At 34.5% G+C, this 24,644-nt stretch overlaps 1 protein-coding gene across 4 annotated transcripts in view; it reads left to right on the forward strand.

Annotated features, from left to right (window-relative positions):
- NBEA (neurobeachin) overlaps positions 1-24,644 on the forward strand; it is a 470,259-nt gene that overhangs the window by 369,208 nt on the left and 76,407 nt on the right. For all 4 annotated transcript variants that reach the window (XM_050332434.1, XM_050332435.1, XM_050332438.1 and 1 more), the window contains 3 exons: positions 5,439-5,554; positions 14,200-14,312; positions 22,922-23,062. In XM_050332434.1, coding sequence (XP_050188391.1) covers positions 5,439-5,554; positions 14,200-14,312; positions 22,922-23,062 — 370 coding nt within the window. The remainder of the gene's footprint in view (positions 1-5,438; positions 5,555-14,199; positions 14,313-22,921; positions 23,063-24,644) is intronic.

The following is a 24,644-nucleotide window of genomic DNA, read 5'->3' on the forward strand; positions in this document are numbered from 1 at the left end:
TTCGGGATTATTACTTTATAAAGTTGATGTTTTTTGAATGTCAATCCTAGAGCATTAATCCTGCCATGAAACTCTAGATTTTCTCCTTCTTAAGCTTACTTTGCTTGCTATATGGCGTATTAGTATGGGATAGAAGTAAAATTATTTTAAATTAGATGATTAGATTTTTTTTTCTGATTGCAGAAAATAAACACCTTCCAGTGAAAAAACTTACACCTTATCTCTTCAAAGTCTGATTTCCAGTGAGACTTTATAAATTTATAGGTAAATGTTCATCCTTGTTGTGGTTGTTATGCAGGACGTGGAACTAAACTTGAATAAGTTTTGTGCTTGCTGAATGAAAATTAATTTTTTTATATGAATGTGTGTGTATTTTACTTAATTGCTTATCATCATAGTGGCTATTTTGCAACTTCCAAATTGCTTCTGCACATTAGTAATGCATTATTCTTCTTCTGTTTCCAAAATTAAGAAGGATGTGTATTTTTGAAAGATCAACTAAGGCTGAGTCCTAGAGATTTTCACATACAGCTTTTATTATCAACAACAACAACATCAAATGAACCTATGACCAGAAATAAGGCTGGAAATTTTGAAAACCTATATTATAAATGTATTTCTATTTCAGTGATATGTAAGATGATCTTCATGTGTACTTCACTTAGTTGAAGGGAGGAAATTTCCACTTCAATTTTTTTTTAATCTTTTTGTCGTTGTTGTTTTGGGGGTTGTTGTTTAGAAATGTTTATTCAGACCTAAAATTGTTTTTGAGGGTGTATCAGCAGAAATGTGGTGAAAAAATTTTTAGATTCAGGATTAACTTCTGGTCAAAATGAAATAAGAATAAATAAATATAAGAGAGAGAGGAAACAGCAGGGAATTCACAAAATATGGTGCTTTGGGTTCAGACATCCATTTGGCTTGATTTAGTCAAAAGCCAATGACTTACTCATCAGCGTAATGTCTGGGGTGTATCTTTCCCTTTCTTGAAGTCATTTCCTACAAACCAAAACTTCACATTGTCCTTGTTTTATACCAGTGCAAAATGTGGAAATACTTTGAAGTGTCAAAGCATTTTTAGAACTGGAGAACTATTTCATTCCCAGCTGAACATCATTCCCTGTCATGAGCTGGAGAGTCTCATGATACCTAAGGCTTGATCTCCTGAATGTGCTGAAACTTTTAGGCAAACTGCCAGATTTCTCAAGTTTTCATTGAGATCAAGGAGAATTTGGGGCATTTATTTGGAAAGTGCATCTTATTAATATTTGCATTGCTCTTCCATATACTCAAGATAGAGGAATTGCTGTCTGTATGTGGAAAGTAATAGTATTCTTTTCTGAAACAGAAATGGCCACATGTTCTAGCACAAACAAAATGCAAATTTCTCAATCAGAATTTCTTATCTACAGTGACATTTTTTACTTTTGAAATTCATATCCTTTGTGCATTATTCAGTGAATAATTGTCTGAAAAAGTTTGTTGATATATAATTATTTAGAAAAGTTTCAGCTTCAATATAATATGCAGTTATTTCCATACCTTTTTGATTAAAGTTCAATTTGAATCGAAAATGGGCTTGCTAGCCTTCAGAATAAATCTGGCATATGGTAGTGAAGTTGTTTCTCTTTCTTTCTTTCTTTTTTTTTTTTTTTTTTTTTTTTTTTGTATAATCATGGTATGATTTATGCACAATAAAGACCCTGTAATCATGGGGTTTTTCTTTCTTTTTTTTTCCTGTCTACATACCCTTATTGTCTTCAGTAGGATTGCAGTGGAGTAATTGAGGGGAAATCTGGCTCTATAACTGCTCTGTAGTTGATCTAATCTTTTGTTGATGTTAGAATATAGTTTCCCTTCCTATGAATGTGTTGGCTCTGGAATGCTAATTTTTAAAATTATCCTTATTTGTATAACTAACAGAAGGAGAAATTTTGCTGAGTAATCAAAAGGAGCTACTATGCGGAGTAAAATGTTTTTTTTATCACCAGTTTTCCAGGTTAGGTTGTACTTTAATTCAACAAAAGCAGATCTTTCTGGTTGTTTTGCTTAATTTCTTTAGTTTTACTTATGTAAGTAATATTTCCTCTCTGATATTACTTTGATAAACATGTCATCTAAAGTTAATTACAGTACCATAAAGACTTGTATTAGTGATGGAAACATTCTGAAGGAGTAAATTACTTTTAATGTAGTACAATCGACTTCAAGTGCATTTCTATTTTCATTGTGAAATCCTGCAATTAACAAAGATGCAGTAGATGAAGTAGAAGGAAATAGCAATATTTATGCACTAATGACACAAAGTATTGGAAACAGATGAACCAATATATCTTCCCAAGACCTTATAGACCTGCTGTTCTGAGCAAGTCTCCACTTTACCACTTTGCTACCTTTTCCAACAGCCTTTTCCAACAGTGCTTTGATTCAACAAAGCTTTCAAGCCTGTGCCTAATGTTGCAAAGAAGTATTTACATCCTTAAAATCAATCACATGTTTAAGGATTCAGTCTGATTTGGTAATCAAATTAGTCTGTCTTTGATAAATACATTTTCAGTGTCCCTGAAACATGTTGCACTGATTGTAGTTTCCTTATGACTTTGACAAATGATACAACTGGGCAGACAGTGCTGTGCCTTTTAACTTACTTCTGCAAGTCCATATGATTCTACATAGGTGGGGTAATATCCACATTTTTACCATGCTGTTATCAGACTACTTTTGAGGGTTTTAACACCTCAGGTGTAATTTACTGATTCTTTTTATTGAGGATAACATCAAGCTTAGAAACCAACTGTGAGCTGCCTGATGGTTTTGTAAGTGTATAGAGATCAAAGAATTGGTAAAGATACAGTATCTTATGTCACCACTGAACATGTGCTGGCACCTTCCACTGAAATTCTGTGGGCTGTTAATGCATTAGAGTTATTAAAGCTAAGAAATTCAAATTATGAACTTTTTGCTGAAAAAATGTATTTTGATAGTTACCATAACTGTATTCAACATCAGCTAACTAAATTAAAAGCGACTGTGAAAAGGTTTGTGTCGTACTCCACTTATAGGATATATAACATCCCTTCCCTCAATAAAATGTCACGAAGTGTTTTCTAAACACGTTTAAACATATAAAACTTGAAAAACTGGATCATTCTGTTGTACTTCAGAGTTTTCTGCAGTTTCCATTTGAGTAGATATTTCATGGTTCTCTAGAAGCAAAGGAAGCACATTCATTTCTGAGTCTTCATATTGGTGATGGCATATTGAATAGAGAAATAGTTTGATCAAAGTTGGGTGGATTTAGCAAAACAGAAAACAGTGGGTCTTCCTATGTTAGCTGAAACAAGCAGGTGTGGAACCAATTTATTGTGCATAATTTTTTCCAGTCTCTGCTGAAATAACTGTGAATCTTTCAAACACCTTAGATATGGACTAAATAAGGACCTTTTTTAGTATATTTTGATTTTCTGTAGAGTTCGCTCAAATCAGGTATTCAAATGTGAAGTCCAGCACTTGACAGTTTATAGATTTTTGAGACTCCTAGAAGATTGTGAATAAAGTCTAAAAGCAGCTAATAAACTGTGCTGATGCATAAATGTTTTGTCATGGGTGGAACACAAAGTCAGTGACAGAAATGCTTTGTAAATTTAATGATCTCCTTAGTATTTTTATTTTCTGTGTTTATTATTTGGTGTGTAGTGTTACTCAAAATTTACTGGGAACAGTATGTCTGAGAATTCCACTGTAAAACTAATTGTTAATCTATAAAATGCAATATGAAATATGGTTACATTGCAATATTTCTTTAGATACTTGTTTCATAAGAAGTGTAATAGAAACAAATTTAAAACATTTTGTATTGCCTTCTGTGTAGTAGTAAAGTGTATTTACCTTTGGCATCCTAGAGTGTACTGTAAAATAAGGCTAGTCTACGTGGCAAAGCCCCATGTCCTGCTATTTGGGTAAATACACTTGCATGGTCATGTCTGTATGCCCCACCTGTAAGCTGAAGTATGGCAGACACTGACAACCTGCCCACTGGCAGTTTAGACACATAATTGTAACTGTACACACCAATTTCATGCCAATACTCATCATTTCTCTGGAAGTAGAGTTTAGTGCCTATATAGAAGTATGTACATATATCTTTAAAAGTGGATGGTTCACATTTTGGTAACCACAGCCCAATTTGGCAATTTGCATATGACTTTAAGAAAATACTCAGCAGAGTCTAGAAGAATTACAGTTAGTGTGCTTAGTGTGCAACTAAAAGCTGAAGCATTGAGTGTCCCTATTTACCCTTGACAAGCTATAGAAATACTACTGATACATTCTTTAAATTCAATAAATTCAGACTACACATTGGAAACCCTCTTTGTTGTTGTTGTTTTTAACAGGTATAAACATTTTCCCTATTTTGATACACTTATAAGATCTAAATTTCTGTAAAGAATTGTATCTGAGGAGATGAATATTTTCTTCTTCCAAAGATTTTCCTTGTCTTTTTTTTTTTTTTCAGGCAAGAACTGTTTTCTCTAGAAATGAGTTGAGAGCAATGAGCTTGTTTCTACTTGTTGCAGATAGTTTTCTTTAATACATTAGTCTAGACTGACTATAGTCCCCTATATTTTACCAACCAGGGATATTACATGCAATGGGTAATTTAGAACTTGGTGTATGGTATTTGGTTATTGTAATGTTGACAAATTGAATGCAGAAGAGCTGAAGTTTTCTGCTTCACTTTTCCGTGGCATGTAGTTTAATTCTCTCTCCCTTATCCAGTAAGTTTTAGAAAATGTGTGGAAATTGAGTATCTTAGAAGCTTCTACTCCTCTTCCAAATTTGAATTAAATACAATTCAGAAGTCATTATGGAGAGACAGGCAGATGAACAGATAACTGAGTAAACCCTGATTCTTTCAGAAACCAGGCTATAAATAGAAGTCTTGAAGCTTACTGGGTTACAGGAAAGGATCATGGGTAGCTGACCAGAGAAGAGGTGCACAAATTGTATAATAAATACCTTCAACCCATGTGATGGAAATATATGGCACTTTAATCTATCACTCATTCACCCTAATGAGTTTATCTCAATATATCGTTTTGAAACAGGAAAATGGTATACCTCTTTTATTCCTACTAGACAAGCCAGGCACCAGGAGGTCTGCAGTTCTTTTACTCCCAGTATTTTAACCAGATTCAGAATAAAATAAAACACAATATATTATTCTGATTTATTACAATGCTGTAGTAGTGGTAAAATAAAATATCATTCTTAATTTTGGCCATTTCTCAAATAAGGTAATAGTGTCTTCTCCACTTCATTAAATGAAATAAAAAAGCCTCTGAGATAATCTGAAATTAATCACACTAATTATGTTGCCCTATATCTTAACATTTAATGTGACTCTTAAAAAATAATTCTTTAAATGTATTTCCTAGGAGAATCTCTCTGGCCACACCCCGACAGCTTTATAAATCCTCCAACATGACTCAGCGCTGGCAGAGACGGGAGATATCTAACTTTGAATACTTGATGTTCCTCAATACTATAGCAGGTAAGGCTTCTGACTGTTTAATCCTTCATAATATGTTTGTTTGTCAAAGTCTTAAGCACCGTGACTTGATAGAATACATTTATCCCTCTAGAATTCAGCTGCAACTTTGTGATAGATTCAGAAACACACACACATTAAATTTTATCAGAAAATGCACAACCAATCACTGAGACTTCAGATTCATGTGTTGCTGTGGAGGCTGTTCCTTGCTCCCCTTCTGCCATTTCCTCTGCTGACAGCTTTGTCTGAAGCTTTATTAGAGTCAACAAACCATTGCCAGAGAGTGTCTGGAAATAATAATGGGAAAATGTAATTTCGCTACTTCATCATTCTCAGCAACAGCAACTAGACAGCAGAATAACAACAGTATTCTGCCTAGTACAGATGTCACCTGGATTGTGGTATGATTAGATTACAGCATCTTTTCTCATTTAGTTCTTTGACTTGAAGTATAGTATCACATTAGGTATTTAAAATGAGAAATAACTGCGGTAGACATCCATTTGTTATTGGCAAAAAAAGGGCTTTTCTGGCAATTGTCATTAATTAAACATTCACGATTATATTATTCCTTTCACCTTTCCCTTTTCTACGTGTTCAATCCTATGGTAGTTTTAAATGTAAAAATGTTTTCTAGACCATATAAAAAAATTTCCAGGAGGTTGTCTACTATTATGATTCCTGCCTTTAGCACACATGCTGCTTGTGAACCTGCCTGTGGAGAGCCTTCCTCAGACATTTCCCTTCAGTGAGCTTTAATTTGAAACCCAAATTAAATTCCACTGGGCATCACTTTGTACTCCAGTGTTACAACGCTCACCTTTACTTGGTCCTGACTTTTATGCTCAAGGTTGTCCTCAGGCCAGATATAAGATACATGTAAGTGTGAAGCCCAAAGGTAGCACTCGTTATCCTGACCAGTCTGAGGACAGTCACTGCATTCTTCCCAGTAGGGCAGTGGCAGAATTCAGGAGCTGTCAAATTCACTTGCTTTGAACCTTTAGGCTTTTGCTTCTGTGCATTTATGGTAGTCATCTTCCATATATCCAGTCTTAGGGATATTAATAAATGTGTCATCAAGTTATCCCAGTGTGATACAGAAGTGCTACTACTGAACATTTGGAAATCTGAGGGTATTTTTACCTTATGCAGTGAAGCAAAAAGCAGAGTCCTTGAAACTACTGGACATCTGGGTTGGAAAGTCCATGTAGTGAAGTCCAATGCAGGCTCACCAGCTTGGTTCCCGAGCATTATAGCCACAGTCCCGCAGATCTCTGCTGGAGGAAGGAGCCTTGCTGAGCGTTTATTGCCTCTGGCACAGTGCCATGAGAATGTGGCTATCCTGCTTCTGGACACTGGCCTGTCTACAGCTGCTTCATGCCTTTTGCACGTCAACTGCCCTTCTGGTGATGAGGAAATACAGGCGAAGCCTTGCAGACTCACTGACTGCCTCACCCAGGATTTTTCTGGAGAGCTGGCAAGATAGCCTAAGTCTCCTCAGTCCTTGTCTAATACAATATTGACAGAAAAATCCTTTGCTTGTAATTTACCTTTTATATATTCATTTCTTCCGTCAGCAGTGAGACTAAACTCTTTAAATGAGAATAGATGAGAGCTGAGCCAATTTTTTTATAAATTGTTTTTCATTTTAAATCAGTTTAAAACTCCAAGTTCATTTACTTTTATGTACATCACCAAAGCATCCAAACCTGCAACACACCATTACGTCTGAAGTCAGTTAGGAATTGCAGTGACACTTACACTAAAGTATTCATCAGTAAACAAGGTTCAGCATGAAGAAATTCCGTAAGAGTATCACAGAGGTCTCAAAAGAAATACTTTTTGACCTTTTGTTTAATACTAGTCCTGCTGGGCATGTTTTGTAGCCAAACGGTTTGGGTGGTTGTACAAGACAAGTTTCTCTGAAGGTCATCTGGTAGCATTCATTTGCCTTACAACAGGATGGCTTGACCATGCCGTTCCAGGTACCACCTGCTATGGCCAAAGTTTAAAGGATTGCTGACTATTTACTATTTTTTGGTGTGTGTCCATGAGTTTATGTTGTATTTGGAAAAGCAGCTTGCTCACTACCTTTGGAGTGTCTCTCTCTGACTCAAAGCATTTAATTTCTAGCAGATTTATGTGTATCAGTCTCTTACTGGTAAATCTCACATGTTCATGTAATCTCATAGTTAACTGTATAAGCTCTCTTGCTCATTTCACAGCATTACCTACCATCTTATAAAATCTTTCAGCAATATGTGATTTTTTTTTTTTTAATTCTAATCAAATCTATCCTCGATAGCTGAACTCCCTGCCAATGACACACACAAAACTGACTGAAGTCCAACAGGCAATTCTAGACATGACAATAAACTTTTTATTGCACTTTGGAACAAACCCCAAAGTTTTCCAACTTTCTGAAAGAAGCAAAAATCCCCTCAAGTTATTTTTTGGAAGATCAATCTGGTTTTGTATTCTAAGGAAGTCTGTGCTTTAGCTAGGAAGCTGATTTCCAAAAACTCATGAAGAGCTTGGGGGCATTGCAAAGAATTGCATCATAAAGTTCCTGACAAACCAGAAACCCACTCAAAATGGAGTGCACCTGAGCTCCAAGTCCAACCAGAGAGAAGAAAGCTTCAAAACCTATATGTGTTAGAAAGCCTAAAAGTTCTCACATCCCCAAGCTGATCCTGGCTCCACCTATTGCATGGCATGGTGCCACCCCAGCCTGAGATCTGGAAAACTGCAGGGTCGAGAGCTATGAGGCAGCCTGAATGACACTGCTGCTTTTACAGCTGTGCTTGTATTTTCTGTACGTCTTATGTTGAAAGGTATTCCTCAAAAGTATTTCCTTTACAAGAAATAGGTGTTTTCTGATGAAGCACTAGAAAAACTAATAACTCTACCATAAATACAATACTGGAAGCAAAGTACCTCTAAGTAGTCGTTGCCCTAGTTTTGATAAGATTTATATACGCTGTTTTGGTAACTGTCCAGGTACATCTTTATTAAACAGACACAAGTTTTTATATGCACTGTACACAGGACCCTCAGCAGTCAGAAGAACATACAGGAATTTCTATTTTGTACAAAAAGATAGAATATTGAATATGCTTGTGACCTCCTTTTCTAAGTGAAGACATGTATTTTCTTTTTTTCTCTTCTTGGAAATCCAATTTCCAAATACATTTTTAATTATACTCTTTTGTAATGAGATTCCATAAGAAATATTTTTTTAGAAGTTGCAACTTCTTTGCCAGTAATTGTTCATGTAGGCAGTGATGACCTAGTTTCAGAATATAACTGTTTATTTAAGCAGCATCTTATTCTCTAACAATATTATTGGTTTTAGCTATTGAGAAATATATGCATCAATTTTTTTTTTTATTCATGTCGCCATTTAACTTCTACTGGCTTTTGCAGCATATCTGAGCTATAGCTTAGTCAGAAATATGGAGGTTTGACACTTCAAAAAAATGTGGATTATCTGTTGGTAAGTAGGTGATAAGTAAGGTCACTTCAGTGTTTTTCCTTCTTATCCAGGTAGATGTCCACTTAAAAAAATGACAACTAACTAAACCACAAAAGTTTGGTGCATCTTTAGTGCATCTTTTGCTAATTCTTTGTAGTTTCCTTTTTTTTTTTTTTACAATGGTGCTTATTTAGTGATTAGTGCTTACAAAACAATATGAAAGCACTCACATTTTCTTGTGATCCTTTTCTGAAATTACTCAACAACCAGTAGCCTTGGAAGAGAGATCAGAAATGAGAGTTCTAACACCAGCTCATTTCTTTCGTTTGTGACATCATGCAGATGGGTCCTTTCACACAAGAAGTCCTTTCTCTGCTTGTTAATACTGTTAATTACATAGACTGGTTGGACTCTGAGGAACAGAACCACTGAAATAAATATATGAATCTCTCCTTAAATCTCTCCCTGTTTTGCTAGTATGTCTGTCCTGACAAGAATGACTCCTGGCTATCCTTTATGTTCTTAGTGTTTGAAATACCAGTGTCCCTTCAGAAAAAAATCCATCTTTCTATGACTTATATTTTAATCTTTACATTAGCCTCTGAAATGTTTCCACACTTTATTTTTGTTTAACTGTTTCTGCTGTGATCTGTACTCATGACTTAATAACCGTCTATTGCAGCTCTCAAAGATCTCTCTTTCTATTTTATTTTCTATCCAAGTATATGATTGTTGTTGCTTGTGTTGGCCTGATATCCCATTGCAATTTCAGTTCAAAATCTCTCTCCATCTTCAAACCTCTATAAAGTCTTGTTTCAACCTGTTTCTCTGGCCCTCTAGTTTCTGTTTTCTCACTTCCTATTCTGTTTCCAGGCTCTTCACCTCTTTCTTGCCCTCTTTTCTGGCTCAAGCATATTTCATCATGTTTACAGCTCAGGGCTTTCCTCCCAAAGGTAAACACTGCACTCTGCTGCTTATCAATCAGTCTCAGTGTTACCCCTGGTTTTTGTCCTGGTTGCATAGACATAAACCTTCCTGGCCACCTTCCCCCTCCTCCTACGTATTTCTTTCTCAGGGATCCTTTTGCTTTGAAGGCTTGGAAACAGCTATGATTATTCTAATTTTCCTTTCTGCATGGGACCAACATATATGTCAACTGAACCCTCTGGGTGATATAGCAAACAAGTAATTGTTACTATTCTCAGTTACAAGGTTATTGAAAAGATTACTTATTGAAAAGAGCATTTAGAAGTAATCCCACCACGGCAAAAGGGATCAAGAGTAGTGGGAACAAGAAGTTGTTTTGTAATGTGGTTGCACTGCTTACTCTTTTAGTTAGAATTCTAGTTTTCAAATCTATTTCTCAGTATTTAACTGGTTGAGTTTTCTTTTCAAATTGTAATATATTAAATTTGTGATTGCATTTGTATTTATTTGAATTTTAAGTCTTTTAAATCCTACACGCCACAGCTTTTAAAAGAAATGGAGAATAATTACATCCATAATTCTTGTGAACAATTTCTTATAGTGGAAAGGGTTTTATTTTTAAAGGCTTGTGGAAAAAAAAGACATCTTCAGATGAATTTCTTCCCCCTCCCCCATTTTTTTTTTTCGCCTGTTTAGCATTTTCCACTTTTTTACTCTGTGATGTACAAGCCCTCACTGGTTAATTATGTATATATTTAGCTACTGCATGTGTTGGGCTTATTATTGTCATCTAATTAGATGTAACTTGAACTACTTGCTTCTAGAAAAATCATTAAAAATTCTTTCCTAATGACCTAGAGATGACAAAATGTCTGTAAAGTGTGAAGAAGCAGACAAGCACAGGAACATCGCTCTTAAAGAGTGTTAATCCAGATGCTGCAATCATCTAATTAAACAATATTTTGCTGTCATTAACATTTTCACCAAGGAATTGCAGTTATAATTTCTTTGTCAGCTGTCTCTAGTTCACTTTACCTTCAAAACTGAAGTGCCATATAAAAACATTAAATTGGATGGTTTAATTAAAAACTTTTGTGTTTTTTTTTTTTAATGAAGAAACATATCCAGTATTTCTGAGATCTCATTTACTATGCCTCATTTTTATTGTTCAAATAGATTAGTGTCACAGGCTTGCGATATTTAATATTCAGCCTTTAATATTAATCTCTGTAAACCTACTTGAGGGAAATCTGAAGCTTCTAAAAAGGTATAGGGCCTACCAGCAGTGGTACAGGTTTATGTTTTATATTTATTTAGCTAAAGAAAGAGCCAAATAACTCTTGCTGGAAGAACCAGACAATTGATGAGATGGCTAAGTATATTCATCTGCTGACTTTATGCTGAAAATCATTAATTGTGAAACCAGAATCGATCACCACAGCATTCCTAATAAAGTGAAACCACTGATATTTATGCATGTTTGGAAATATGGATTTGTAATCCCATTATGGACCTAGATCACTGTCCTCCACTCAGATAAGAATAGATGTATGGTCTTACCTTACCATGTGTGTTTGATCTCCTTTCACAGTTTAAGGTATGGCTCATCTTCTTGAGGCAGTTTTATTTGTTGATATTAAGAAAAAAAATTGTTTGATTAACAAAAATAAATCACTAACTCTTTTATTAAATTAATAACTATTCTTAGTAGTTAATCTCTTCATAAATAAAGTATGTTTTATAAATATTGAAGGAGGAGAGAAGGAAATATTTTGTTTATTTTTTCACAAGACTGTGCTTATATTTATCAAATACATAATCACAAAAGCTGCACTGTTTGCCACTTATCCTACCTAAGCTAAGAGAGATAAGGCACTTCAAATTATTTCTCATTGTGGGGTAAAAAAATGCACACAGAATTTACTGCATGTTCTGACGTGGAGCTAATGTCACATGATAATTACTTCATCTGTCTATACTATAAGTAACCACTCACCAAAGGGCTCATACAGCAACTAGGCTCAAGATTGCCATATGGAATGGGAACAAAAAGTAAAAATCTTTCGTTTGAATATTGAAATTGAATTGATACAAAGTAAATGAAGTAAGTATAAAAATTAAATAAAACCACAATATGAAAAAATCTCAGTTTTGAAATTAAAATTAATTTTGGATAACCCTATATTTCTCTTCAAAATTTTGCAAAAGGATATTCTCACCTTTTCAAATGTTTCTATAAAGTGGTTACAGTTGTAGATCTTTATATTACTGTGAACTCTTTTCCATCAAAATTTTGATTCTGAAAAATCTTTATTTTTGCTTATGCTTTTTAATAGACTACAGTCATGTCAGTCATTCTCTTCCTGGATATCAAATTTCTTTTAGTCTGCTGTCTACATAAACACAAATGTCTTTCTATTTTGTAAGCTTTTGCACACTCCTCTGTAAATTAAGGATTCTGATGATGAGAAAAATTTTTATTGTATGAAGCTATAGTTTTATAGAGGCCATATTTTGCAGAACCCTAAGTTTGATAATCTCAAGAAACTTTACAAGTCATATGTAATTGAATGCTTGCCAAAGAGGAAAATAATATTCTGACTTATTGTATGTGGAAAATGAGGTAGAGTTGTCTTCCTTCAAGACAGACAAGCCCTCTCCCAAAAAACTAAAAGAATTAATATTCTACCAGAGAATACCTTTCCTTTTCCTCCCTTATATGGATAAATTCTGGTATATTTCTTGATTTAGTTGTTTGATACATTCTTGCTCTAAGAGTCATTTTGCTTTCATTCATTCGTTCATTGTTGTTATTAAAGAAGTGGTTTTGTTTCTATCCATCTTTGTGTTGTAGTGCACAGTGCTGGCATTGCGTTTTTGTCAAAGTTGTATCTGCACCTCAGTTATTTTTTTTATATTCTTGTGAACATCTATGTGCTCAAAGTCTAAAAATGAGGACACACAGTTATTAACAATATGCATTTTTCCTGTATTCAGTGAAACTATGTACAAAATAGAAACACACTTTTTGTTCAGCAACTTCTATTGAAAAAATAAGGGGTTTGTAGAGCAGTGAAAGTTTCACATTTCATTAAAGCAGAAATGATTTTTGTGGAGATGCAACTGCAACTCAGAACAAGGAAGCCTGTGTTTTCCTGTGCTGGGTTTTGTACCCCAGGAATCTGTCCAGGATCTGCAAGGAAGCAGTTAGTAAAACAAGGCTGTAAATCTGCCGCAGGACTGGGAATTGTTAACCTGGATTATTTCAGTCTGCTAATTATATTACATAAACAGACACACACACACACACACACACACACACTCTCTCATATTTATGACTGGATTTTGCTTTTTTAGACTCATGTTGCATATTGTGTGGTTCTCACCATTTTCATAGGGTGGATAGTTCTGTACTAAGAAATTTCATTTGTGTTATTAGTAAAATGTTAGATTCTACTAAATACCAGAGAACACAGAAATAGCTGCTTTTCCCAACACATTTTTCTTGGTGACAAATTCATATTTTTCAGTTCATTGAAGTTGCAGGTTGTTCTTTTGAAATGGTATCTAAAGCTGGTTTTTGCATATTTGAGCTGCTGGGATGATAGTAAGGTTTCTTTCATGATTGAAGAGAGTGGCCTGGGGCAGTCAGCTCTGTCTTTTAGGGAGGAGAAATGTTTTTTATTTTCAAAGTGATTACAAAATAGTGTTAAAGCAAACATGGCTTCTACCACTTCGATTTCACAGTTGCAGTGGAATCTCACCACTTCTTCAGTGAAGAAGAGCCACAGGGAATGATGGATTAATATGGACTATCTAGGATAGACTTAGATTTGAAAACTCAGATTTAGTCCCTTGCTGTTTGGAATCTCATTTAATCTTTGCCAGCTATGATACTGCATAAAGTTGCTAGGAAAATAATAGTCTGGTTCTTTTTAAATTTCTGCAGTCATGCTATAAAAATATCTTAATGGAAATATAAAAAGAAAATGTTTATTGGCATATGGTGCGTTTTAGCTGATCTTGAAAGACACTGTGCTCTTTATATTATGTTGATTTCTGTGTTGACTTCTGATTCAACCTAAGTGCATCTAAATGGCTGCTTTTGTCTGTAAGATTTATACCTGACCCTGTCAAGTGGTGGGAACTGGGAACATGTGATGCAACAAATGTAACCACGAGATTGTTTTCCAGCTAGAGAAGAAGACACTGTTTCTAATTCTTAAAACTTTCTTTTTAATAGGACGGACATACAATGATCTGAACCAATACCCTGTATTTCCTTGGGTTTTAACAAACTATGAATCAGAAGAGTTAGACCTGACCCTTCCAGGCAACTTCAGAGATCTTTCAAAGGTATGCTTCAATTTTGTTAAAAAACAGTCAGCCAGTCCTTTAAGGAAGAGGTTTTGTTTTATATTTATAGTCTGGTTGAGAAGGTCTTTATCTTAAACTCATAAAAGTCTGAAATAGACTTTTCTATTTTAGAATGATTTTGTAGTGAATCTCTGCATTATGCTACTTCCATGTCCCTGACTCAACTGGTTCCAAATCCAGGTACTCCTCTGTACCTTCTGCTTTATGGAATGTGATTGCATCAAACCACTCAGTCTCACTAATTATCTCCCCTAGTTTATAAAAGCTAATCCTTTGGAAATAAAAAACTTAGACTAATATTTCACTTTATTTTGCAGTGGCTAGAATACTAATGTAATAGTGGCACTTCCTTTTGGTTTTATAATTGCTTAGTAAACAAGTATTTTGTATTTTAGATCCTGAAGTATCTGGTCCCTATTTTCATTTGTTGGGCTTTTTCCCTCCAACCAGACTTCAGTGCTTTATAATGATAAATTCCCTAGCATTTGTTTCTCTAATAGGATCACATTGTCATCTATACCCCACTCTGGTACTCTGGTTGTGTCAACAGACTGGAGAGAAGGTCTGTCCTGGCCGAGAATAGCAGAAACATATGGAGGGGCTCTACTTTTGGCCAGCTAAAATAAAGACAAAAAACAGGGCTTGAAACTAAGTTATGGGAAGTATCATTCCTGGTTCCTATCAACTAAGTGTATGCACTATCTTACCAGTGAAGGTGGGTAGTCCTTCAAAATCCCCAGTCTGAGGTTTCTGTTTTTTGAGTGCGACAGCTTTTTTACATCCTTACCACAGCTCATCAGACAGGAGGGAGAAGTTGCTTGTACAAATTGAGCACAGCTCAAAAGCACAGAAGCTGTGACTCACTGACTTAAGAAGTGAGACTGAAGACAAGAAAATGACCCCCAAGGCCTGTTCCACACACCTGTGCTTCAGCCAGTTCTTTCCCTTCTGCTATTGGTTAGTCATTAATGTTTCTGGAACTTCTACTTTAAGTCTGGATTTCTTTCCTCGTCTCTCTGCAAGCACACATCCTGTGGAGCAGTGGAGACATCCTGCCCTGGATATGTTACAGTCTCATCCCTGTCGGAAATAGTACGCTTGCAGTACCTCCACATGTATTGTAACCATTCCCAGAAGCCTGCTTTTGTGACACATCAGAAATAATTTGAGTAGGACTTGAATGAATAATAGCAGATAGAGACACCTAAGTTTCTTCTCCCTTTTTTCTTAGACAAATAAATAAATAAGTAAATAAACCCAGAATTTACATACATGCACAGTATGCCTCAGATAGAAACAAAAAGGCTGATAATTTCCTTAGATTATGTAAAACTTCCAACCTTTCACAATATTAGGTATGTTTCACAAATGTGTTTTTCAATTCCATAACACTGTTGTAATCTGTGCCAAGAACAATAAAAGATCCACAGACGTGACTTAAATAAACACCTGTGATTATTTTACACTGGCTTGTTCCCTAGCATGTATAAAATATATGCTGGTTTAGAGTTGTTCAGAATGATAAACCTTTCATTAAGGTACTTGCACTTTTCAAAATCTCTCAGAATCACTTGCAAGTATTAATAGCACTGTGTGTGGTGAAGTGCAACAAGATTAGACAGTGCCTCATGAGTCCTTCACTAGGTGTTTAGTTTTAGTTGAATCCAAATTTTTATGGCAGTTTACTAAAGTATGTAATTGCTACAGGAAGTAATGTGATAGCTGCATAAGTAGGTTTTCCTCATGAGTTAGTAAAGACTCATTATGGAATTAGCATTTGCATAGCTTATTAAGTATCACTGCACTTTCATTAGTGCTCTCCTTGAAAGGAAATGTAAAATCAAGTCCATGGCTATTTACTTTCCATCAAGAATCCATGCAACGTGCCCCTTTCCTTGCCCAATTTGATAACTGTATTCTCTTACCGAAAGTCATCAGTGGTTTCCTCTGGAAAAGCTAGGTTTTTGGCCACTGAAAACAATCCTACAAAGAACTAGTATAGGAAAATGGTCTTTCCTTTCTGGCAGTGTTTGGGCTGCATTTATCCCCTGGATGTGTGAGAAAACCCGTGTGAAATCTCTAAAGTGTTGTAGAATCCCTCAGATTAAAAGGGTTGTAATTATCTGTTTTTTCCAGTATTCATTATAGTAACACCCAATAGATTTCATTTCACCATGGTTTTAAAAGGAAAAATAGATCAATGATTTATTTTAAAATGCAGTGACCAATTAGTATGAAATGCCTTACTTTGTCCACTTGGGCTGTTATGCATTACTTGCGTTCTGTTTCAATTTTTGCATTATCAGTAAAAATCTTCAAAATCAGAACATATCTGAAGTATTTCCCTGAGAATTCTGTTTTAATTTTCAATATTGTCCTGTAACTGCAAGTGAGCCCTTTCTTTCCTTGTTAGGGAGGTGAATCCTGAGTAGCCTGGTGCCTAAAAGCAGGAGTTAGTGATTTATTGTTCACATTATTGAACCAGGGTGTGCTATGAAGCCTCAGCCAGACCTCGGGGGCAGGCAAACACAGTATCCTTTCCATGAGGAGCCACTTCCTTCTGTTGGATTTTACCGTGCAATGGAGAAATGTTTCTGCAGGTTTGATGGCAAATCAGAACCTCCATCTAAACTGCTGATGAATAAAATCTCCTTTGTCAGTTCCTGACCTCTTGTCTCCCTGCAAATTTGCCCTTCTTCGTTTCACAAAGCCTCTGTTGTTGATTTTTAGTAATTAATACTCCTCAAACCATCTTCTCAAATTATTTAGAATTCTAACACTATGGCATAGCCCATAAAAGGAATTAAATTAAAAGAGAAATCACTTATCATGCTTTGTTTCCTTGGTTTAAAGTACTTTTTGTAGTTAAATGTGGGTGCTAAATCTAACTTCTAAAAATAATTATTGTGTGTATTATTGCTCAAATTTCATACAAAGCTCCAATGTCAGTTTTGATAATTGACAGCAATGCTTTTAAATTTTTTTAATCTTTTGTTCCTAGGCTTTCTGTATAAAATATGACACAGTACTTTTGGGATATCACAATTCCTAAGTGACCATACAAGTCAAGTGCAATTTATATGTTTTTTGGAGATGAAATTAGATGTGTTTGGCTTGCTTACAATCTCAGTAACAGAGTAAAACATGCCTTTTTCATTTAGCTCAAACTTAAATATTTACATTTCTGTAAAGCCATCTTGAACATGTAACTTGTCCTTTCCTTCCATATCATTTTATTCTAGTTTAGTACAGTGCTCCTTGTTGTGGTATTTTTACATCCAAATGTTGTTTGTTCTCTCAGGAAAATTAATTTTAAATATTAGTCTAGAAATTCCTCTGCTTTGTTCTTTAAAGTGTTTGAAAATTCACTTATCGAGGCGCTTTTTTTTTTCCTTTTACATAGATAATTTTAGATTTAAAATCAGGGTCCGTAGGCATGGAAGGTGCTGTAACAGTGAGATATATTGGACCTTTCATTTGATTAGACAATGTAGGTTCAAGTTTTATTCATTACATACACTAGGCTAAAGGTTATATTTATTGTTTGACAGGATCAAAAGCTAATGAAAGAGGCTGTCATAGATACATAGATTATCTTTTCACTATCAGTCCACCAGGTGATCTGCTTATTTTCTTCTTTGTTGAGATTTCCTTTGGAAGAATACCTAGGATGTCAAACATTAATCCAGGAAACATGTATGCAGCCCTTACAGTACACTGATTTTTTTGTGGGGTTCAACACACTTAAAATGTGGTATAGTTTGTTTGTATAAAATTGTATTACTTTTCCTCCTAAATTATAGTGAACGCATGGTTTTGACATGCTGCATTGTCCCTGCTCATTAAAGTGTAAAGGGGAATTTCTCCTCATTTACTTCCAGTCATACATCCTGTTAAATAAAATGATTTCTTCACCAGGCAAAGTAATACTAATATTGACATGTGTATGAAACATCACACGCCCATTCACAGAGTGGAAAAAATTATGTTTTGTTAATATAGAAGGCGTTTGACTGATGGGTGGTGATAAGCATAACCACTTTTCCTTATTACTGTGCCTTTTCAAGAAAAGGAAGTGATAAAGCCCCAAGGCTTCTAAATGTAATAATGCAAATGAACACATCCAAGTGTGAATATTTCAAGGCAACCACACTTAATACTTCCAAAAATGTATATGCTGTGGAATGGAGTTTATGGGCTTATTAAGAGCCACTTACTGGAAAAATGAAATCAGCTTCTGTAACTTAAACTTCTATCTTTACCTTATACATCAAAAGAAAAACTAGTTTAATTCTCATTTATTTTATTGAATTGAACACTTGCTTTTCTTAAAAAAAAGTTCATCTACTGAGTGAAACTGCAGTAGAGTTTCAGTTATCTGCGAGAACTCTGATATTATTGATATATGCTCATAATATCAATACACTGAAGAAAAGCTGTTTACAAATTTGGATGAAATTTCGATTTATTTTTAAGTTTAAAGTACTGTCCTAAGATGTCTTACTTATAGGTTATTGTTCAGTGATGCTTTTTAATAAAAAAGCAAGCAGTCAGGAAAAGCTCAGTCAATTTTCAACCAGACCCAAATAAAGCCACATTCAATACTTCTTCTATACTCACCCAAAATTTTGTGTATTACATTACAGAAAAAAAAAAAAAGAAAATAGAAAAGATAAACAGATAAGGTCTCTGCTGCAGGAATTAGAGTCAAGATAAGCAGTGGCTAGATAAACAGGATGCTGTGTTCACTTCTGCTCTCATGAGAGAATGTAGTTCTATGAAGATAGCTGGCAAAACGGTAAATATTACATGAGCTAACATAACATGTCCAGTGGATATAAACACAAGATGTATTGACAATACACTTGTTCAAAGGCCAGATGTCTAAAGAGATTAGCCAGGTAAAAAAAAAGAATTACATTAATAGTAGTGTGGTTTTAATGTCAAAGTAAATACTTACTTTATTTTTGAATGGAAGAAATAAATCTAAAATAAACTCAAACAGCAGCTTCTAGGACATCAGAAGTGGATGAATAGGCATTGTCATAGAGTGAGTTGTTTTATCTGTTTGGAGTAAAGAATATACTATAAAACCATTTTATGGAAAGTTAATACTATTTGATATTAAGTCCTTACAGAGATAGTTTTGTAATTAAAAGACAAATGGTGTCTTTTGAAAAAGCATTTTATGAAACATTATGGAAAGAATTTTTTATTTAATGTTCAGAACAATTTATTTGACTCAAATTCAGTTTCTGTAACTGTCTTATGGTTAAGATATGGACTGAGACACAGTATATGGATTGAGCTTTGCCTTTGTATTGTTTGTGCAAATCATTTTAATCAGTGCCCACAGCATCATAATCTCAGTGAAAAGGAAATAAAATTATTTTCTTCCATTATGTGAAGGTAGAGGGATTGATCCATAAACAAAATTTATCCTTATTTTGTAGCCACGATATTAGATAGCTCAGCAAGATAGCTGAGCTTCTGGGCTGAGAAAGGCATAGTAAAGCTGTAGAAAAGTGGCCAAAACTGTATATACCCTACACATTTCTCAGGAAATGTGAGAGACTACCATTACTGTAGAACTTGTCATCTAGCAGGACACATGCCTTGTCAGAGTAAAACTTGTTTAGTTTCTAGTTTGTACAACTGAGATTTAAAGTCTTTACAGAAAATCCACTGAGGGATGAACTGTTACCATTACTTCCCTTCCCTTTCCTTCCCTTTAAACCCTAATTTAAAGAAAAAATAGATTCTAACTCTGAAAATAATATTGAATGAAGATGAAGAATACAACTTTTCAGGTTTATCATTTAATACAATTGAACATGTGTTTTCTGAAGGTAGATTATTTTACCTACTTGTGCAGGCATTTTTACATGAAAATGGGAATGCACCATTGTATATCCTTATATCTTTTATCTTTTAAATTAATATAACACTTGTCATTGAAGAACCTAGAAAACAAAATGCTGTGTTTGCATTAGTATTTTATGTGACTTTGAAAATCATTGTCAAATTTTTGAGAGAAAGCACCTTTTTATATAAAGGGAACCATATATATAATATATTTTTTTAAAGTTATTTAAATGTATGGATTAAAGCATCATTAAGATGTTACTGGTCTATAAAATAAAATACCTTGTAATTATTTTTTGAGTATCAATTGTGCCTCACAGGTCTTGTTACTGTAGTTAATTTACAGTGAATTATGAAAATACATAGCTTGTTTGATGAAAGACTTCTAATCAGCGTCAAATATATTTTGAAAGGCCAGGAGTTTTCCATATTTTCAATCTTGCATTAATTACCATATTCGTTTTCTACTGCACTTTCAAATATATATGTACAATAATATTGTGACAGATGATGTCTCTGTCTTCCATAGCCTGAGAATTCACTGCAGCACAGGGTAAGATGCGCCTTCATAGTGGAGGTAAAAATATTCTCAGGGTGTTTCTCCATTACCAAATACAATCTTGCCGATTTATCTGCTATTCTGTGTTTCTTTCTCAGAGGGGGTGAACATTTCCTTTTAACAGATTAGGGTGTGAATTACTGCTTTAGCTCTTGTAATGTGCAGTTGGGACTGGAATTTGTTCTGCCAGAGAAGTGGATGCACAGTACCTTAATGAGGGTGGTGTCAGCAGGTTCCATCCAGTCCCCAAAGCAACCCAGAGCCCTGATATAATTTAGCAAAGTGTACATATATCTGCACAGTTTGTTAGTCTAATAGGAAAAGAATGTCTTTTAATAAGTCAGTCTTTCAAGGAAGTTGTTGAACAATCATTTCAATATATTGGCAACTTAAAGGCTATAATAATGACAGTGTGTTTTCTGACAGTGGCAGGATGTGTAACGAAAGAAGGTACAACAAAAATGCAAATATTTATTCTTTTCTATTTCAAGTAGTTGGGAAACAAGCCGGAAAGTGCTAGGGAATGGCTCATAATTCTTTTTCAGCCATGTTTTGTGAGGTCTTGCAGTGCAATCTGCACCAGATAACACTGATCCTTTGGGATTACTCATGCATTTTACACATTTGAGAAACATATTAAAATCTCCACAACACAGCAAAGTATTAAGCATCCAAACTGCTTAAAGTGAAAAATACTGAAATCATAAAGTTTTGAAATGTAAGTGTTCACCACACTACTATTTAAAAACAAGCTCTAAACTGTTAAATCAGAAAATATCATGTTCTATGTCACACTTTTTAACAGCCATCACAAAAAATGTTGCAGTGCTGAAGAAATAAAATGCTTGTAGATTTAAAATTTTTTACTTAACATATGTAGTGTAGTGAAATACACTGATTTCATAGAATCATAGAATCATAGAATCAGCCGGGTTGGAAAGGACCTCTGAGATCATCAAATCCAACCCTTGATCCACTACCACTGTGGTTACTAGACCATGGCATTAAGTACCACATCCAGTCTTGTACCAGTATTGACTTTGTACTGGTATTTCCATTCCAAAATACTTTGGATTTTAATTCACTAGAAAAATTATGCGGTTGAATAAAATGCAAGAATACATTTTAGCATTTTGAAAAGGGTCAATGTCCTTGTGTATATGTTTTGTTTCAAGTTTTAATACCCTTAATAATATCAATCCTAATTAAACTTTTGATTATTTCAAATCAAGTAATCACTAAAAATTATAGTAAGTTTACACAATTATTTGTTGTGGAAGTGTGCTCTCCTCTAAGTAGTAAACTCTGTATTTTGTTAATTTTACTTCAGAAGCTTAAATCTGTATTTTCTTTATCCAAGTAACTTTTGTATCACTTAATAACAAGTATATTTTGAAAAAAATTCTGAGATAAAGTGGGTTAAAAAATCATAAAAGCATGTATTCCCTAAGTAGCCGCATCAAAACCTACAGTTACTATTCCTGCCTTACATATATTTTGTTTTTACCTAATTTGCATAGATTGTCTGTTAAGTTTGCTCAGAATGGACTTTGAATTTGAGAATGATTTCCAAATTCTATTGTTTTCAAGTACAAAGCTTGTTTACTTTGCTCAGTAAAACGTGGGTTTGTTCAGACAGAAAGTATATGCAGTCCTGAGGACTATGCATGGTTTTTAAGTATTTCTGTTTAGGATCACCAGACACCATCAGCAGTTCTACATGAAATCTTTTCATCATGAACTGCGCATTACTAAGTATCCTGTGTGAGCAAAAGTCAGTTTTCATTAGCTGTGTGATTATGGTGAATGACAGCAACAGAAATATTAGTTTGGCCTCAATGCATTTTAAATGCAGTTTTAGAAGTCTATTTCTAGAACAATGTTACTGAACTAATTGGGAAACAACATATACTTCAAGAAGGTCTTGAAAGTTTGCAGATGTGGATCACTTATATTTGTCAATTAAAATAAGGAAACTCATAAGACTTCTAATACACAAAGTCTTTGAAAATAAATTCTATGATTACAGCAATCTAGAGGTTTACTACAGCATGGAATGAGTGTGGTTGCAGAGTCTCCTGTGTAGTGAATCTTAATGCAGAATTAACCTATGACATAGGTGCCCTTCAGCTGATAATATGTTTGACCTCTTATCACTTTGCAGCCTATTGGTGCTTTGAACCCAAAGAGAGCAGTCTTCTATGCAGAACGGTATGAGACATGGGAAGATGATCAGACTCCACCTTATCATTACAACACCCACTACTCTACATCTACTTCTACACTGGCTTGGCTTGTTCGTATTGTAAGTATTTCTGGATCCTGGTTATAATTAAAATCTTTATCTACAGCATCTTTTCTGTCACTAGCTACTGTTTCAATTTTTTTTTTTAAATGAAAGCAACTTTCTGTCAAAATCTCGTTGTTCTTTCCTACCTTAAAAACTTAGAAATTCTCTAGATATACTATATATCACAATATAATTTGTAGTGATCAGAGGTTTTTTCCTACCCAAACAATCTGAAAGAAATTTAAACACAAAATTATTGTGGTACAATGAGAAAAATGCATCTAAAACTAAGTCCACCTAAAAAAATATCTCCAGACAATAGAGAAATCTGATACTACTCATGTATTCATTTATTATTTTTGGCTAAGGACAGATGTATACAACATTAAAGAAAAGCCTTTTGTAAAAAGAACCTTAAATTGTCAAATTGAGAAGGGAATTATAGAATATGTAATTATCTTAAAGCAGCAAACAGGAATATTTTATGTAAAAGAACTATGCTACTCAATGAATCTCTCCAGTTTTCAGAAATGTAAAACTGTGGGTTCTAACTTCAACTACTGTGTCAGTTTTGCAAACGTCATGCTTAAGTCTTATCACCAAAATCAGATCTAGGGAAAGGGACCAAACTTCCAAGATGGAATGAATCTGAATTCGGTTTACGTGCTATCACAGTGATTTACAGAATAAAGAGCATTGATGAGAGACTGAAGGTTTCACAGAGAAACCTGAATTAAGGAAAAATTGAGTCATTTTGCAGTAGCTTAACTTCAAGTACACCCTGCCAATAAAAATGTGTTGCATAAGGTGTATTCTAGGCATGTTTTGCACACAACAAAGCAAAACAGAGTCACACAAAGCTCGATATCTGAGTTTTCACTCATTTCAGCTTCCATTAGATATGTCCTTTTTTTCTGCTCAGAAGGGAAGAATTCATGTGTCTGTGAGTTCAGGATATACTTCTTAAACCATGGGAAACTAAGTGTTGTTTACACTCCTATGTGGGGTGTTCACTGCATTCCTTATAAATGTTGCTAAATTATTTATGTACTGTGAATATATTTTATGGCACACATGTGCTTGTTTGTTGCCTTAAAGTATATTAAAAGCAGTAGTTTTATTTGCAGGTTTATCTGTTAATTTTGGCTGCTATTCAAAAAAAGATCCTCTTTTGCTTAGCAGCAAATTCTTGGACCTGAAAGTCCGCTTACAGGCTGAAGATATAACACACCAAGGAGTATTCATTTCCTGTATAGGCTAATGCAATGTCATTTTTACTACTGTTGTTTATGTAATACTGTAGACGTTCTTGCTCTCTTTCTCTTCTGACCTAAAAGAGCAAGAGAACAAGGTCTCTGTCTTGATGGCCTGGCAGTATAGACCTGACAAATGATGTTTGTTAGAGCAAACAGTATGTGTGAGAATAAAAAGCAGAAAAGGTAAACCAGTGCTTTCCAGAGAAGAGGATGCAAATGGAAAGGTGAAAACAACAGAGAATTTAAATACAGGAGCACACCTGCATACGTTCTTTAAGATTATTTAAATATGGTTGACCAACACAGAAAAGCAATCTCTAATGGGAGTAGACAACAGAAGT

The sequence above is a fragment of the Myiozetetes cayanensis genome, unplaced genomic scaffold, assembly GCF_022539395.1.
Source record: "Myiozetetes cayanensis isolate MyiCay16 unplaced genomic scaffold, myiCay2020 scf5-8, whole genome shotgun sequence".
Lineage (NCBI taxonomy): Eukaryota > Metazoa > Chordata > Aves > Passeriformes > Tyrannidae > Myiozetetes > Myiozetetes cayanensis.